The sequence below is a fragment of the Tamandua tetradactyla genome, chromosome 24 (assembly GCF_023851605.1).
Source record: "Tamandua tetradactyla isolate mTamTet1 chromosome 24, mTamTet1.pri, whole genome shotgun sequence".
NCBI lineage: Eukaryota > Metazoa > Chordata > Mammalia > Pilosa > Myrmecophagidae > Tamandua > Tamandua tetradactyla.
In genome coordinates, this window is record NC_135350.1 from 50,255,176 (window position 1) to 50,273,753 (window position 18,578).

The window sequence follows — 18,578 nt, forward strand, 5'->3', positions numbered from 1 at the left end:
TTTTTCACAAGTATTTTCAGAATCAATGAGAATCTATTTCCTTAAAGGTCAAAATGAGACAGGTAAACCTATGCTTAAACAAATATTATAGAAGAAAGGAACATTTTAGCCCATTATTTAAGACATGTTTAGTACAGTGTGAAACAGCATATAATGAAAAGTCAGCTGGCAATAACTCAAGAAATAGTTGTTTTATTGTCAATGCAAAGCTTTCCAGGATGATTTGGGGAAGCAATGTGAGGCGACATAATATTTTCTACATATTTAAACATACCTATGATAATACCAATATGTTTATATTAGACTTTACAAGATTGCTACAATCCCCAGCTCTTCCTGTTATACCTCCCTAATAAATAGAAACCAAAGCATATCATGGTAGAATTGAAGCTGGGGAAAAGATGAATTAATGCATTATGAGCACAGAACATATTTCATTTCATTTGGTGACAAAGTCAGTGTGATAGTCTGGCTCATAAAGGTTATTAGTTAATTACACGGAACAGGAAAGCAAATAAGATAAACAAGTTGAAAGGTTGGTGAGCCAAGAATTCTGAGAAAATTTCTCTTTGCTAAAGAGCACTGCAGATGCACTACCATTACTTAGCTACCCACTAGATTTTAGAAATATATTCTACTGAGCATCACCCCAACAGACTTCAGAATCATCTCCACTGAAATGTTTAGGAAGCAAATAATGAGCTAATTAGTTGTCACATGGGAGGGGAAAAGGATATGCAGGGTGACCATACTCCCAAAGCGTCTACTTCTCTATAACGCTCTGTTTCTTCAAGTATAGGCATTTGCATCTTTTTTTTTTTCTGGGGTGCATGGTCTGGAAATCGAACCCAGGTCTCCCGCATGAAAAGTGGGCATTCTAGCCACTGAACTACCCATGCACCCGGCTTTTGTATTAACAAAAAAAACTCATGAAACTTCAATTCTGTGCTGGTTTGGAAATATCCACACTACTTCAATTACTTTTATGAGGTTTGATCATTCTCTGAAGCTGATTTCATAGCAGGAGTTCTGATCTGAAGTCTAAGATACTTCTAGGAAAACTAGATCCATTACAAAGTATATATCTAAGAGACTTGAAAGTAGTTCTATGAATATTCTTCTACATAATACTGCATTTTTAGAGAATGGCCTTCCAGCTGATGGCTAAGGATATCTCTGAGAAAGGAAAATTGAGCCACTTAAGAAGTAAAAGTTTCTTTTGATGGTTATGAAGTTCAGTGAACCTGATTCTAGAAAAAAACTGTACCTAAAACAATTAAAACATGTTCATTCCATTTTTCTATTTAAATTTCAAGCTACTAATACAACTTCCTTTTTCGTCTCTAATGATTCAAAAAGTGGCGCAGCATCCCTACTTTCACAACATACAAAGTTTTCGGGCTTTTCATGTCGGAAAAGCTTTTATTAAAAAGATCTCTCTCAAATTATGATGTAGACATCCACATTCTCTAGGACACACAGTAGGAATACTGTGATAAGGGTGCAAATGAATAGGAATGTGAAATATTATTCATTTCCTTAATCTCCTTCACCTTTTTTTTTCTTCATTTTAAATGAACCTGATTTAACCTCCCCCCTCCCCACTAGACTGAGAACTTTTAATTTTTAAGCGCAAAAACTAATTTTCAATTCTGTTTCCCATAGTACCTATCTTAGTCCTTGTCCCTGGCATGTTGTAGGCACTCAATAAACGCATTTCTGCTCAATGAATAGGTGAGTAGTGTGGGTGGATGGATAGTGGTAAAACTGGCCTCCTAGCCTCTTTCTCTGCCTATCTCATAAACGTTGGGGCTTCCGCAAATTCCAACTATATCCTTTCTCTTTTCACTCTTGGAGGAGCTTATCTATGGCTTTAATGATAGCTTCCATGCTGATTGCTGATGAGGTTCAAATTTATGTGCACAGCTCTGGGCTTTACCCCTCAACCCTAAGCACATAAATCTAACTTCCTAGAGGATCGCTCTACTCGGTCACTCCAAATCCCCATTTCTAAAATACTGCTTCTTATCTACTTCCCAAGCCTGGCCCATGTAAACTTCATATAAATTATGATCTTATTATCTAGTGCCAAACCCACATCTCATCCCCCTACCTGGTCATTCCTCTCTCTAGATACCTTCACCATTCACCAAGTCACTCATGATGAAAACTTTGGAGTCATCCTAGATTTTTACTTTTCTATCACCACAATGCAGCAAGTTCTGCTGATTTTACTTCCTACATCTGTCACACGTATCTCAACTTTTCCATTCCCATTGTCCCTTAGTCCAGACCTTCAACAGCACTGTGTGGGTGAGTGCAGTAAACTTCCTACCCAGCCTTGCAGTTTCTCCCCAACTACCTGCTGTACAACCATCAGATAGATTTATACAAAATGCAAATTGACCTAATTACCCCCTTACTTAAATTCTTTCAATGGTTCCCCAATGCCAATGGGATGAACTCTCAAATCCTTAGCACCTTGCAACATGACCCATCCCCAACCTTTCCAGGATCATTTCCCACAATTTTCCTTCTTGAATTTAAAACTAAAGGAGTACCAAACAAATTGCACTTCTCCAAATCACCATGCCTTTGCGCTTGCTATTTTCTCAGCCTCGAATGTCCTTTGTCACCTTCTTCACCTGGTGAACTCCCATTAATCCTTAAAAACTTTGATCATGTAAAGCTTTCCCTCTGCAAATCTTTCCCACAGCTTTTACCCAATACAGAGCCAGATTCCTTTGGGCTGTTTCTGTACTGTATGCTGCCTGCCATCGCAGCATGTATCATGCTTTTTAAATTACTTGCACAGATGTCAGTTTCCCCTGCTTGATCCATGCATTCCATAAAGCACAGTCTATAACTTTTGCATCTTTCTATCCCCAAAGCCTGACACACACATGCTATAAAAGCAAGAGGTGGACAGTGAAGAGAATTCGACATTACCAGAAGGCATGCAAAGCTTATGTCTAATGTAGTCTAGGGACTTAAGCAACTGAAGCGTTGCTTAATATATATCCTACAAGTTTTATTCAGTTAATGCAAGGGGATCCCAACTTCATAAATGGTTAACATTCTCATAAGGTGTACAGGTAGATTCCTATTCATTTATTTCTTTCATTAGAACTCTTTGCCTTGAGGTCTTTGATTAATCTAAGCAACCATTAAATAGACCCAAATAACCACAACATATTTTATTTCTTCTTCCCTTTCCCCTAAAGCAAGTTAATTGTCCAAACTAACTGGTGAATTTATTTTTATTGTTTAATGATTCTGAACCTGCATCTATTTTGTGCAATTTTGCCCCGTGCAATAAGTTCCAACCCAAGGAGGCAAAACTATCTTCAAGCCTGAAAAAGAAGACTTAGAAAAATTTAGTTCCTAAAATTTCCCTGAACAAAGCACCAGGATCACTCCAAGTACAATGGAAAGGCAGTTTAGCCCAAGATGGAGGCCAGGAGGTTTACTTATTGCCTCTGCATTCTTTTTTTAAGCACATTGTCTCTTCTGAGATAGTAAATTAGAGGATATATAAATGAAATTCATCATTGTAGTGCAGGGTTCAGTATCAAAACAAACCTGTAATTTCCACGAAATTACATCATCTTGAACCCTTTTGCTAAACTGTGTTGGAATTAAAAGAATCCATCATTAATTTGCCGCAGAGCTGGGCAATTAAGCAGTCAATCTTATCATCCTGACCATGTTCATATCCAATCCTAGTTACCAGTGCCAAAATGTCTACATGGTAATTGATGTGCATCATGATGAAATGACCTAGCCTGAAATTAAATTGTAAATGCCTGAGTTTGGCACAAAGAACAGGGATTTGGACTTGGAAAGAAGGAAACAGATAATTCCTGAGTGATTATGTCCGGAATTAGAGCCTAGGCTTCCTCCTTGCTAAATTATTCTTTGGTTGGTTTCTTCTAAGTCCCACTTTCTTCATCTATTAAACAGGAGTAAATCATGAAAATTCACAGGATTTCCAATAAAATTCTTGTTTGTAAGGAATTTCTAAACTATAATATGTTGTATACATACATGAAAGTTTGTAAGAATCTATGCCAGAAGATTAAAAGTGATTGCTTTAGTTTGCTAAGGCTGCTGGAATGCAATACACCTGAGATCAATTGGCTTTTCTAAAGGGGATATATTTAGTTACAAATTTAACTAATTTTGGAAGACACATGGCAATGTCTGCTGGGCTTCTCTCCCAGCTCTGGGTTCAAATGGCTTTCCCCAGGGCATTTCCTTTCTTCATCTCCAAGTATCTGGGTCTGAGCTGACTCTGAGCTCCTCTCTTCTGACTCCTCCATTTAAGCCTCACTAATTGCAGAAGGCACTCCCCTTAGCTGACTGGCAGATGTAATTAGCCATAGATGAATTTCACATGCTGATAATTTAACTCCATAGCAACAGAACAATTGGGCACCATCATCTGGACAATTTGACACCTGAACCTAACTACAACAGAGTCTACCCCTTGTCAACTTGGCAACTATACACATCACCTTAAATCATATTTAATTTCTAAATAGAAAACAATAGCAGATGTATTTTTTCACCCTAACAATGCTCATCTGTTCTGCATACAATGCACTCAATCCCTCCATGTACAAAACACATTAATTTCATCACAATATCACAAAAGCCTTAAATAATTTCAGTAACAATAAAAATACAATACCAACTCAAAAAATAGTATACAGTCTCATCAAAGTCAGCTATAGGTATGATCTGTCCTAAAGCAAAATTCTCCTTTGGCTGTGGACCTGTGAATTTAGAGCAAGTTATTAATTTCTAATATATAAATAAGCAACAGTCATAGGATAAATGATCCCATTGCCATAGGGAAAAATTGGAAGGAAAATAGGGATCACCAGACCGCAACAATTCTGAAAACATGCAGAGAAAACTCTACTAGATTTCAAAGTTTGAGAGTCATTCATCCTTGGGGCTTTAGAAAATGGCAGTCCCACCCTTTACAAAGGACTATGCAGTAGCCTTGTTCTCTCCAAACACTGGAATGAGGGTTGCAACATTGGGGAACATTGGGGAGACCACCTTTTTCTTAGCCCCACCCTCTTCAAGCATTGCAGTGGCACCTAGATTCTCTGCCATCTCCAGGGCACATTCAACCCCTTCAGAACAATGGGGTGGCAGCCAGGCTTCCCCCATTCCCAGAGAATGTGTTCTACTCTCCAAGACCTCGGGCACCAGAACTCTGCGGAAGGCCTGTCCTCTGCCTCCCGGGCAAACTCCCTCCCTTCACATGCACAAGTGGATCTGTTTCATGGCCTGAAGTTTCTTGGCTTCAGCCCTTAACTTCCATGGTTCTGACTCTCTCCTTCAGTCTGTCCCTTTTCTGTCCCTTTTAGTCCAAACTGGCAGTGGTTCCTTTCTACAGGCTTCACAAAATAATTTTGACTTTTTATGCAGCATACAGGGATCAAAGCCATTAGATAATAGGACCTTCTATAAATCCTTTCTGGATAACTCCATTTTCAGTCCTGGCTTGTCCTATAATGGCTCACTGTTTCCATGTTTGGTTAAATCCTCATGTAGGGCCCTATTCTCTGGGGTCTCACTTTCTGGAAGCCCAAAATTTTCCAGACCAACAATTTCTGGTTTCTTTGCATCCAAATGTTCAGTCCTCAGCCTAACCATTTTTTCCCACATTTTGCTATAAAGTGCAAGGAGAAACTAGGCTACACCCTCCACACTCAGTTTAGAAATCCCCAGCCAAGCATCCCAGATCATCAAATTCATATTCTCCCTTCTATACAGCACCAGAAATCAATTTTGTCAAACTTCTCTCCACTTCAAAACAAGGATTTCCCTCCTTTCAATCTGCAACAGAAGTATCTTTAGAGTACATATTTTAATCAACCATCTCTTCAAAGAAATCTAGGCTTTCTCTATCAAGTTCCATACAAATTCTTCCAGAATCCTCCATTTAGAAAGCTGTTCCAACATGTTTGGTATTTGCAATCGCAGCAGCACTCCAATAGTCTGGTACCAAAATCTGTTTTAGTTTGCTAAGGCTACTGGAATGCAAGACATCTGAGATTGATTGGCCTTTATAAAGGAGATTTATTTAGTTAGAATTTAACTAACTTGGGAAAGCACATGGTGACATCTGCCGGACTTCTCTTCTGGGTTCAAATGGCTTTCTGTTTTGTGTCTTTTCTACATCTGCAAACATCTGGGTCTGACCTGGCTCTGAGCTCTTCTCTTCTGACTCCTAAACCTCACTGATTGTGGAAGGCACTCCCCTTAGCCAACTACACATGTAATCAGCCATAGATGAATTTCACATGCTGATGATTTAAGTCCAGAGCAACAGAACAACTGGGCAACATCATCTGGCCAATCTGATACCTAAACCTAACTACTACAGGGCTTATCTCAAGATGGAAGGGTTATGGGTTGGGTTGCCAGATAAAATACAGGACATCCAGTTAAAATTTTGAATTCCATGATCATGATGATGATTATGCAACTATGTGATGATATTGTGAATTACTCATTATATATATAGAATGGAATGATCAAAAGTTAAAAAAAATTTGAATTTCAGAAAGACAATGAATAAAATTATAGTATATCCTCATGCCATATTTACCATATATTTATATCAAAAATTGTTCATATTTGTATTTGCTAAATTTGACAAACATAGTAACAGGTGATTTTTGTTTTCTTCTTTTTTCTAATCTGTATTTTCTCACATTTCCACATTACATATAATGCATGAATGAGAAAAAATAAAAATTTTTGGTCATTTTTGTGTAAAACTGCCCTAGTTAGAAAGAAGTCTAGAGAGAGCTAGCATTATTTGCTTACCCTTCTTTAATTAGAGACAAAAAATAAGTTTGCCTATTCAAACTATGGTCAATGGACCAGCAGCATCAAACTCTCCTGGGAGCCTGTTATGAATGTACAAACTCAGACCCCACCTGCCCTGAATTTTAATGAGATTCCCAGGAGACCCCTATGAAAAACTCTGCTCTAGAAAGGTCTCAACTAAAATTTAAGTCTTTAAGATAGTTGAAGAAAAAAAAATCCTTCAGTAAGATTTGGAAGGAGCCTCTGAGACCCAGTTGAGCACTTTGACCTCATCCTAGGAATATTGTAAGAAAGGTTCCTTTTCCTTATATTGTCCAGCCAGCCCTGGGCTGACATGTATAGCCATAGAGGCTGCCGTTAAGTGACTCATGGGGTACCAGTTACATAGATTACTATGAGAATGATCGTCCCTACCCAGATCTACCCTGGAGACGTAGTAGACTCATACCATCTCATAGAGGCATGGAAAACTAGTGGGGGAAGACAGAGGCAAAAAACAAGGGATGGATTTTTAATGTTGTTTTGCAGGGCTTGGGTTTGTATTAATCTGTTACTCATTTGTTTTATTTGGAAATGGGAGGCAAAGGGTGTTTTTTGGTTTTGGTGGTTTAGAAAACTGAATCTGTCATTGCTAGTGAACAATCAGCTAAACATGGGGCAATCAACTCTGGATTAACTTATTAAAATTCTTCTTTTAGCTAACCTAAATGCTAATGTTTAAGAGACATGCACAACTTTGAAAATACCTTCAGGTTATCTTTTACAGTTAGTTACAAACTCTTCATTGTGGTCGCAAGTCCAGCCACATGTTGGAAACATCAGGACCAGGAGAAAATGATACATAATGTTTAAACTTTGTATTCTGAAATGTCCAAGTTCATTTTTGAGACTGAGAAAAAGAGCAGGTACTCCACATGCAAGTGGCTGTCACCATCTCAGCAAGTTCAGCTTTGGAGCCCACTTCAGTCCCTCTGCTCTTTCTCCCTCCTTACACTGCTGCAGGCCAGAGCAGGGACCAGCTTTCCAAGAGTATACAATGGATACTGTTGATATTCATTTATTTATCTATCATCTGTTCCTGTCATTCAAATAGAAATTCCATGATCACAAGGAATTTTTTTTTTTTAACATGGGCAGGCACTGGGACTCGAACTCAGGTCCTCTGGCATGGCAGGCGAGCATTCTTGCCTGCTGAGCCACCGTGGCCCACCCAATAGCAAGGAATTTTCATCTCATACATGTATTACTGTATCCCTAGTGCCTAGACAATGACTGGCATGCAGGAAACATTCAAACATTTGTGGAAGGAATAACCAATAACCAATGTTTTCTTTGGACACTGTTAATTTATATACATTTTTGTCCTTCATCATGGAACTTTGATTTTAGTCAAATATCTTGACTATTGTGGCTTCATCTTCCAATAGATAATTCCTAAGTATGTCATATAGCTCAGAGAAGAAACTTTTATGATAACTTCTGACAACACTTCATCCTCTAAGTAAATTGCTTCTTTCTACAATGCATCTGCCTCTCAGTTTCCTTGGCTGCAATAGTATTCTAATCACTGTGTGCTGTAGTCATAGAGAAAGGAAGAGGAAAAGTTGCAGAAAATGGTTGTTATTCTCTTCCTTATAGAAAACACTTGGTATCAAAGGTGCTATAAAATAACCTCTCAATGGTACAAAAAGTCTACGACCTTTAAAAAATGTCCTGCAGACAGACAAAGAGATTTCTGGGAATATGTGGGAAGGAAAGCCCAGTGCAATCTCATAGGATTCCCAAGCCAGATTTTATAGACAACACCTCAGCAGAATTGAAAATGGAACAGATTGTGAGATGGCAGAAAGGTTTCCAGAGATACAGCATGAGTGACAGGAAATACATCAAGCAACACACTTAATACTCAAGTGAGGTTGGAAACAATTGGTGGTTGCGTTGGATTTCCCAATGGAATTTTGGGCAACTCAATTAACCTCTTTCTGCCACATTCTCATCACTTATAAATTGAGTACAACAACCTACCTAGCAGAGACTGCACAGGGATTTGCTAATAAGTGTGAGTAGACAGCTATATATGTGATGCTTAATAATATTATGTTAACTAGCATAAAATCATGGGGCTATAAGGGACTCAAGGGGCCAGTCTAGTTCTTTCACAAAGGACCACAATTAAATCATTCCAGAGGGATTAGAATCTAATCCTTTTTAAAAGCTATCTGTATAAACAGATTCCTAGAAAACACCCCTTTGTCACAGGATGCTTCCTTACATTTAAGATATTCCAATTCAGCAGCCTTAGTATGCTGTGCTTCTGCTCTGTGTGGAAAGGAGACTAGCAGCTGTACTATCTTAAACAGGTGGTTGTGCCTCTTCAGAGACTGTAATACAGTAGCGTAATGGTTGAGAGCATGGATTTTGGAGTCACAAAGATTTACACTCCCATTGGACTCAACGCCTTGCTTGCTACATGACTGAGTCCTCAAGACTCAGTTTCTTCTCCTGTAAAATAGTTGTCCCAGTGACCCCATAAGGCTATTACAAGGACTAAATGAGAAAAAGAAGGCATTTCTCACAATGCCTGGTGCATGGTGAGTCCTAAATAAATGCAACATTATTTACGCGTTGAATAACTCCAATCCCTCAAAATTTTATTTTTAGTTAAAATTTTTAAAATGTTAATTTTTCTCTGTTTTCTACCTAATACAAATTCCCTATTTTCACTTTTAATATAGCATATAGAGCTCAAAATTGTAGCATGAGGCTAACTATGCTAAGTACTTTGGCAAGATTACTTTTTTATTTCTCCTGGGATCACTGAACCATGAGGAAAAACAGCCATTAGATGTGGAAGATTAAACTATATACCCCAACAAAGATATATTCTTGATCTTAGTCCAAGTTCCCATGAGTATGAATTCATTTGTAAATAGGACACTTTGAAAACGGATTATCTGCTAAGGTATTGATTCATTTGTGAATAGGAATAGGTATGGCCCAATGCATCAGGGTGAGCCTTATTCCGTACTAATGGCCTTATAAAGAGAGATAAGAGAAGGCCACACGAAGAAACCAGCAGCTGGAAGCAGACTGGAAGGGCAGACACAAAGAGAGAGATGATCACGTGACAGGAAGCAGAGATGAGCTAAGGAACACCAAGGATTATGGTAAGCCAGCACCCCAGAATGTTACAGATATTGAGGAGGAAATATGGCTTTGCCAACCTTGATTTTGGATTACAGCCTTCAAAATTTTGAGCTAATAAGTGCTTGTTGTTTAAGCTAACTCACTGTCAGGTATTTGCCACAGCAGCTCTGGCAAACTAAGACATCAGGCCACAGAGAAGAATCTGCTATGGGCTTCTCTAATTTCTCTGATTTCAATCTGTGTGCCATGGAAGATGCCATTCTCACATAGCATCTCTACATTCTTTGAAAGACCAGTGTCCTTGGAGGTCTAATACCTCTATAGTTTCCACTAATAACTATGGGCACACAGTCCAGGTCGGGTAAATTTTGCAGATTGTTTCACAGATTCCAAAAAAGTAAAAAATCACTTCTATAAGAAGTATTGCAAAATATTGAAATGTGGATTTATATTCTCTGCTTCTATTTTCTCTTATACTTACCCCCATTTCAAGCAGAAGGCTAGGCACTTAAATGATTTGCCTTAGTGGATTGGGGAACGAAAGCAAGCAGAAGTAACTTGAAGAAGCTTGTCTGAAAAACCTAAACCCACAAATGTGATTTGAGCAAGTCAAAAGTGACTTGCCTCTATGGAAGCTGGAGCCTGGAGCGAAGAGATCTCCTTGGGACAAGAAGGCAGGCCTGCCCATGTGTGTGGAAAGGGCAGCTCCTGTGTTTGGAGGGCGCAGGCCATCCTGTTAGGGAAGTCGCAGATATGCGTGAAGTGGCCATCCTCCAGCGTTTCTGCTACTCCCACCTCCTTTCCTAGTGTATTGTTCCACAAGCTGAAGGAGGGGTTAAGTGTAATGTAAAGGCCAGGCCAGACCTTAAACCCAGAAACTGCAAACCAGCAGCCCCTTAACAGGATAAGAATTCTCAGAGGCAGGGCTGCCGCCCCCTGAGGTGGTTTACAAAACCATACTCAAAGAGCATACCCATCTTCTCCTGTGTGAAATGGGGTGTATGGAACTGCCGTCCATCAACCCTCATCCCAAGCAGTTTTCGACCACCCAAGGAGACCAGCCATGACGGGATGCCTTCCCCTGCTCTTTCGGATTCATTGTGCTGTGCATATGACAAAGAAATTATCTGCCCTTTCTGGACTCTTTATCTTGTGCAAGTAATAAAGGGATCATTTACTGAAAGTTTCTGTTGCGCCCTGAACCTGTGTTCCTGTGGCATTCCACTGTAGCAACCTGCTCCACACAGCTGTCCTAGCATTTAGATGGGGTGGTGGGCTTTGCATCCCATATTTTCAGAAGAAGTATTGCCATTCTAATGCTCAGAGGGGATGGGACCTTCACCCCAGTGCTCAGGGAGACCATGGACACTGCAAACGCTTGGATGGGGTGCAGCTGTTGCACCATCAGCTCAGAGGACAAAACATCAATCCATAGATCACTACCAGATGTGAAAATCTAGTGGAGTTTGCCCTGTTGGGTTTGGGAATTGTTTGAGACCTGTGACCTCTGTTTTCCTTACATTTTCTTACTACTGGAATGGGAATGTCTCCCCTATGTCTGTCCCTCCTTGTGTATTAGAAGCAGATAATTTGTTTTCTAAGTCTCACAGGTTGATGGTCAGAGAGGATTTATGGCCTGGGACAGACCACACATATAGCAGATTTGGATGAGATTTTGTATCAAGCATTGTTACTAAAATGAGTTAAGGTTTTTGAGATAACTGAATGAAGGTATTTTGCATGTGGGAAGAAAATGTTTTTCGAGCCAATTGATGGCTTGGAATGATGTACCCCAGTAAAACATGTTCTTAAACTTAATCCATCCCTGTGGTGTGACTCCTTGTAAATAAGACTTTTTGATGAAGTGACTTTAGTTAAGGTGTGGCCCAACTGAATCAGGATAGGTCTTAATCCTATTACTGGAGTCCTTTACAGGTATAGTGGAATTTAGACAATAGAGAGAAAGTCATGGGGAGAAGCTGGAAGTCATGGAGCCCAGTGAAGCCAGGAAAGGCTGCCATGTGCATTGCCAGGTGACAGAAAAGTCCAGGACCAGGATTATTGACAGCCACCCTCAGATAGCCAAAGTCTTTTGGGAGAAAGCATCACCTTAATGATGCCTTGATTTTGGACTTCATGTTTCAAAACTGTGAGCCAAGGAATGCTCATCTTTTAAGCCAACCCATTGCCTGGTATTTCTTTTAGCAGCCAGGAAATGAAAACACCATGTTACTCCCTAAGTCTGAATTATAAATATATGTATATATATATATATATATATATATATATACATTTTTTTTTTTTTTTTTTTTTTTTTTGCATGGGCAGGCACTGGGAATTGAACTCTGGTCTCTGGCATGGCAGGTGAGAACTCTGCCACTGACCCACCGTTGCACTGTCTTGTGTGAACTCTTTTAACCTAATTTTGAAATCCAGCATTTCCAACTAAAGGTATATTCTAGTGTGAAATTGAAACCACTTTAATAGATAGAGGATACAAAATTGAACCTTCAGTATACTTAAAATTATATTACAAAAATAAATACCAAAAAAATATGCATAGGAAAAAAGACTCAGCTATATAGCAAAATGTTAGCAGTAACTAGGTTTATGTGGTGGATGTTAGGCAGATTATTTTTGACATTCAATATTGCCTTTAATAAATATATATTATTTTTTACAATGAAAAAGATGAGATTAATAAATGATTTTTTGGGGGGTACCTTGATAGTTAAACAATTCACCCAACAGCAAGGCGGTTTCTTGTAGGAGATGAGAGGGGCTTCCCCTAACTTCCAGGAAACATATCTCAACCCCTTCAGCAGCTCAATCACTTTTATTTGACTATGGTAACTGAGTCAAATAATTCAGGATAGTATTAATTCTCTCTAGATGCTATGCCAAGCCAATGGCAGAAATCACTTCTGAACTTTGACAAAAGCCTGGACCAATTTATCTTCAAAATAGCAAACTAGAAGAAATAATAAATTGAATTCTACAACAAACTCTGGATATTTCCTAACTACTATACTGATCTTTGAAAGAAATCTTGTCTAGAACTTCTGAGAGTGCAATTTTGGGGAGGGTGATCTACTAATCAAGAGGGAGAGAGCACGCCAGTGAGGGTCACTCTTTTACATGTCGGTCTTTCACTTCACCCACAAGCACACTACAACCATTTTTATGTGAAAATAAGTGTTCTCCCTGGCTTTGGTGCCACCTCATGGGAACCCGAGAGGCAAGCTCAAAAGTTATTAAACGTTTTTTACAAATCATTCTACTTACCTTCACACAGCCCAGTGCTGTCCAAGTAAAACTGGGGTCTACACTCAGACAGACACTTGCCAGAGGGGACATTTGTCCCAGACAGCTGAAGTCCTTCCTCCGGCTTCGTGCACTGTGTGCAGTCAGAGGACTCCGGACCCACACAGGTCAGGCAAGAGGAATGACAGGCTGAAAACAGGAACAAAGTGCAGAAAGCAATCATGCGGACCATACACATGTTACATCCCAGGAGAGCCCCTCCTTAAATCAAAGCCACTTAGGAAAGTTCTCCAGAAATATTCTTTCAGAATAATCTTTTTCTAGCATTTCTACACAACCCACAAGGGTGATAATAGTAATATTTGTGAGAAGCAAAATGAGGGTGGATGGTAACTAGTCCTATCTCCCAGGACTTATAAAGGCTGTCAGACTAGATCATGAAAAAACCAGCAAACTGGACAATATTGTCCAGAGAAACACATTCACTAAATGACAATTTAATGTTATACCCTCAGTTTTTATTGAGGATTTTAAGAAGTCTTTCATACAAAAGCCATTACTGTATCATTTGCAAAAAGGGTCAGAGTGTTATCGTCCATTATGTCATACATCACCCACTATATAGGAGACAAGGCAACAAATTCCTCTTAGACTTTAGGTGAGGAAGGTTGCTTTTCTCTAAGGTCAATGTCCCCTTTGAACAGCAATGTAAATTTTACAATCCTTCATAGTTGGTTTTTCCAAGTTACTGGCAAAAATCAAGAGCCAAATGTACTATCAAACTATCCCATGTTCACATTTCTATATAATTAACTCTTCTCTTTAAAAGTTCTCTAAATTTTATTTTTCAAAATATTTAATGCACCTGCCCTGTTTTAATACAATTTACTTGTAACGAGTCTTAAATTCTCTTCTGACAGGCTCAACATATAAATAAATAGAATTAATTTCACTAAAAGTATTTCCCCATGTATTGTAGTTTCAAAAGGTTCAAATAGTACTGCCCTCCCAGTGATCCCAAAGCCCCTTTTGGCAAATAGCTATTTAGAATTTTCCATTTTATTGAGCCAGATTGTTCAGCAATGTCATTAACAAAAAGAAATTCTTCAGGGAAAAACAAAGTGCAGACTAAGAAAAGCATTAGCAATGTTAGGAGAGTGGAAATAGAGGTAAAGAAGAGAAATAAGAGATTTGTTTTCTTTTACTGTACAGTGAAGGAAATGAAGACTCAAACGTTCAGATTATCCCTTTGTAAAAACAATTGCAATGAAATAGTGCCAATAATGTATGCATGGCCATATGAGATACAGTAGAGGGAAAGTTGCCCTGAATCTTCATTTGGAAAAAGTTAAATCGATGTTTTGGGATGGGGAAGTGTCTAAAGAATGATAGTGAAGCACGGATACCTCTGCAGACGCCACGGTCAGGGTAGAAGCCTTCTCCACAGTTGAGCAAACAGTGGCCTTGACGCAATGCATGGGGCTGGATGCAGGCTGTACAATGAGAGGCCGTGGGTCCAGAGCAGCTGGCACATGTGTTGTGACATGCTGGGAAGAAAGTGAGAGGGAAAAACAAAGGGACCAAGGTGACTACTCACAGAACCTATCTCACCGCTGGGGGTCTTACGTACTAGGAATCCCCTCTCATCAAGCACTCTCAGTCCCCCTTCAGATGTCACACCAAACCAAGGAAAGTAAAAGTGTTAGGGGATGTTTACATTGCCAGCGTGGCTCACAAAGCCTCTTTGCACATTTTTTTAGATTCACATTACATTTGTTATTTATTATTATTCATTTTTTATTTATTAGTTTAGTTATTTATTAGCTGTCCTTTATGTAGTGTTTCTATTAAATGTCTTTAACACATTATTGCTTTTAGGACTCAGAATAAATTGAGGAAGTAGGCATTTTATAGATGAGGAAACTGAGGGCTTGGAAGGTTACGAAATTTGTCCAAGATCGCAGAACTCATTAGTTATTAGGTCTGTCTGGACCTGAATAGGAAAGAATGGAAAGCTCATGGGTCTGAGTATTGGGAGTACTGGAGTTTTGTCTAGCTTGTCCACTAATGCATCTGTAATTGAAGCAACAGCTGGGTCTCTACAAGCCTAGCCTCCTTGGCATATGCACAGTGAGAAGATGGATTAAATTACTGTTTAAGGTACTTCCAGCTTTAACATTTCAGGATTCTAAATAAGAATTACCTTAAAGAATTTAGCTACCGCATATGATAATGTTGGGAGTCACCTCCCCTGTTTTGGCCCCAGGTGGTAACAGTGGGACATTTCTCACTCTTGGGAGACAGGTGGTCATACCCATGGTATAGATATGAGTGAGGTATGTGAAGAAGACTCTGGGAGACAATGGTCAGGAGTTGGGAGGTTGGAGTGTGGAGACAGAATGAGGGGCATGGCGCTGGCGAAAGCATGTGAACACTGGGTGAGCCAAGAAGTTGGCAGATGATAAGGAGAGATGGAAGCACAGAGCCAAGTATCTTGCTGCTAATAGATTTTAGGTAAAAATGAGAATGTTGGGGAATGGACAGGCGGGACAAGAGAGGAGGTGCAGGCAGCAATAAGTTCTCAGAATTAGGAAAAATATGAGCCAGGTATATATAACTTGGAACTTATAAAGTATCAAATAGAAATAGCTAATATTTTAGGTTACATATGTCTGAAAGAAACAATGCATACAGAGTATATAAAAATAAGTTTTCATTGATAAAGACTTCAGCTCTATCAGCTACTAAACTTGGTTTACCTTTGTTTTTGTGATGTGTTGTAGTTGCCAATATATGTGTTTATAAATGCTTTCTAAGGAATGATTCTATCACACATACAATCTACATTAGTGATGGTTTACAAATACACAGACTGCTGTTGATCTTAAATGTGTTCCTAGCATTTCAAAAGACCAAATAACCTCTTCATTTAATTACTCTAGTCCCCAAGCATCAACCTATACCCCTCATTTCCATACCGAATACACATAAGTTCTATAATGAAAAATATTCCTTTAAATGTAATCTTTTCTCACCATACATTTGTTCCCAAATGAACAGGCTAATCAGAACCTTATGCAGTGTAACACCACATACAGTAAAAATGGGTTAAATACATTTTTTTTGAATGCTGAACGTGGGGGTCACATTTTATTCTTTTTCCATGTGAGTATTCCCTTATTGCATTGCCATTTGTTGAATTTTGTTTTGTTTTGTTTTTTAATTTATTTGTTTTTTTCAGGAAGTGCATGGGCCGAGAATCGAACCTGGGTATCCCACATTGTAAGCAAGAATTCTACCACTGAACTACCCTTGCATCCCCTGGGTTAAATACTATTTGATGATGATGATGATGATGATGATGACAATGACCCATCTCATACCTTTGCATGTGCCAGCTGTATCAGGGTAGTACCCAGTGGGGCATTCAGAAATGCATTTTCCATCATGCCACACTGTCTTCTCAGTACAGATAAGACATCTGGGACCACTGGGGCCACAACTCTTACAGGATTGGTCACAAGCTAAGGGTGAGAAAAAGTCGTCAAAGATTAGTTACTGAAAGTAACAGTGAAGTACAGTCTTCAGAACATCTACAGTGGGTATAAATATGGCAGTCTCATTCTCTGGCTGCTCAGCTGAGTGTTTCCCTGACTCCAACATTTCAAAGACTCTATTCATTTGGTTTTTCACAGTTGAATGAGAAATAAGAACTACTTATTGAACTAAGCATAACAAATACTCTGAGGCACACCCAGCAGTAATCAATTTAATATGGGATTTAAAGTTAAAATGGCCTTAAAGGTAGTGTTGCCAAATTTAGCAAGTAAAAATACAAGATTCCCGGTTAAATTTACATTTCAGATAAACAATGAAGAATTTTTTTTAGTAAAAGTATTTTTGGTTCATGTTCCCCATATTTTATCCTTTATATTTTTCTGGTAATCCCACTTTGAGAGAGAATGTAGGAAATCAGGTTAACACTTAGCAAAGTCATGCTACTAAAATTATGCTGTGCCTGGTGTGCTCCTGCTCATTCTTCAAGAGTACTTAGGGGTCACTTCCTAACTTGACCTTTCCTGCCTCCCCACCCCATATATTTTTGGGGGAAATATACAGACTTATCTGAGCGATAGCTTTAATATTTCTAATATTACACAGATCTGCCTCCTTTTGTTAGACTAATAAAGTTCTTTAAAGAACTTTATTGTCTTATCATGCACATTTGCTTCTAGATAGAAACTGAGTCTTCCAGAATGCATCACACAATCTTCCAAGATCTACTCATTCACTCTTTCATTAATTTACCCTCTAAAAAATATTAAGCTTTGTACTGTGTCAGGTGATAAAGATACAAAAACAAAGCAACAGGATCTCTGCTTTAAAGAACTTTATTAGTCTAACAGAAGGAGGCAGATCTGTATAATATTAGAAATATTAAAGCTATCGCTCAGATAAGTCTGTATATTTCCCCCAAAAATATATGGGGTGGGAGGCAGGAAAGGTCAAGTTAGGAAGTAACCCCTAAGTACTCTTGAAGAATGAGTTAGAAGCACACCAGGCCAGCAAAATAAGGAGTTGTACTGCAGGCTGAAGCAGCAACACAGGGAAAGGCTCAGAGGGCTGGAAAGAGCCTGCATGTCTAGGGAACCAGTAGTTCCATTGGCTAGAGAGATAGAAAGATCCAAGCCATTTGCTTGGAATACATGGAAAGTCTTGTATGCCAGATTATGTTGTCTAGATTCTCATCCTACATTAGGACTCAGAAGTCTCTACAAATTTCTAAACACGGTAGAAACATGTCCACATTTATTTGTGTATAAGAAAGATGACTTTAACTTCAGGTTGGAAGGTAGTGTGCAGGGATGAGGCCTCCTTATCTGATAGTGGAAGGAAGGGAGGATATGGTGATCACAGCTGTAGGTAAGTCTATGAATCTATCTACAGTCATTAGCTAAATTCCTTTCAAAACAAAGAAACCTTTCTCTCACTGTTAGAGAATCAACTCTTTAGGAACAGGAAATTCTGCAAATTTATTATTTCTGTCCTTTAATATACCTATACCTTGCCAACCTCCTGAAAAAATATTTTAAGAAATTGAGACAAAAAAGGTGCTATGTGATGGGGTCAAATTTTGCATCTAGCATTCTGGAAGACTCAGTTTCTATCTAGAAGCAAATGTGCACGATAAGACAATATTAGGTACATAGTCAAAGATAATGGCCTTAAAAATTAGGGAAAAGAAAAGTCACCCCTATTGAGTCATGACTGGAACAAAGAAACAAAATGAATCTGAAAATGGTATTTCCCTC

At 38.8% G+C, this 18,578-nt stretch overlaps 1 protein-coding gene across 2 annotated transcripts in view; it reads right to left on the bottom strand.

The window, feature by feature from the left end:
* Positions 1–18,578, bottom strand: part of FRAS1 (Fraser extracellular matrix complex subunit 1) — a 500,829-nt gene that overhangs the window by 204,994 nt on the left and 277,257 nt on the right. Inside the window, exons 16-18 of one of the 2 annotated variants that reach the window (XM_077143062.1) lie at positions 16,650–16,790; positions 14,673–14,813; positions 13,288–13,455 (exon numbers count right to left, since the gene is read on the bottom strand). In XM_077143062.1, coding sequence (XP_076999177.1) covers positions 13,288–13,455; positions 14,673–14,813; positions 16,650–16,790 — 450 coding nt within the window. The remainder of the gene's footprint in view (positions 1–13,287; positions 13,456–14,672; positions 14,814–16,649; positions 16,791–18,578) is intronic. The other variant, XM_077143064.1, reaches the window with a different exon arrangement.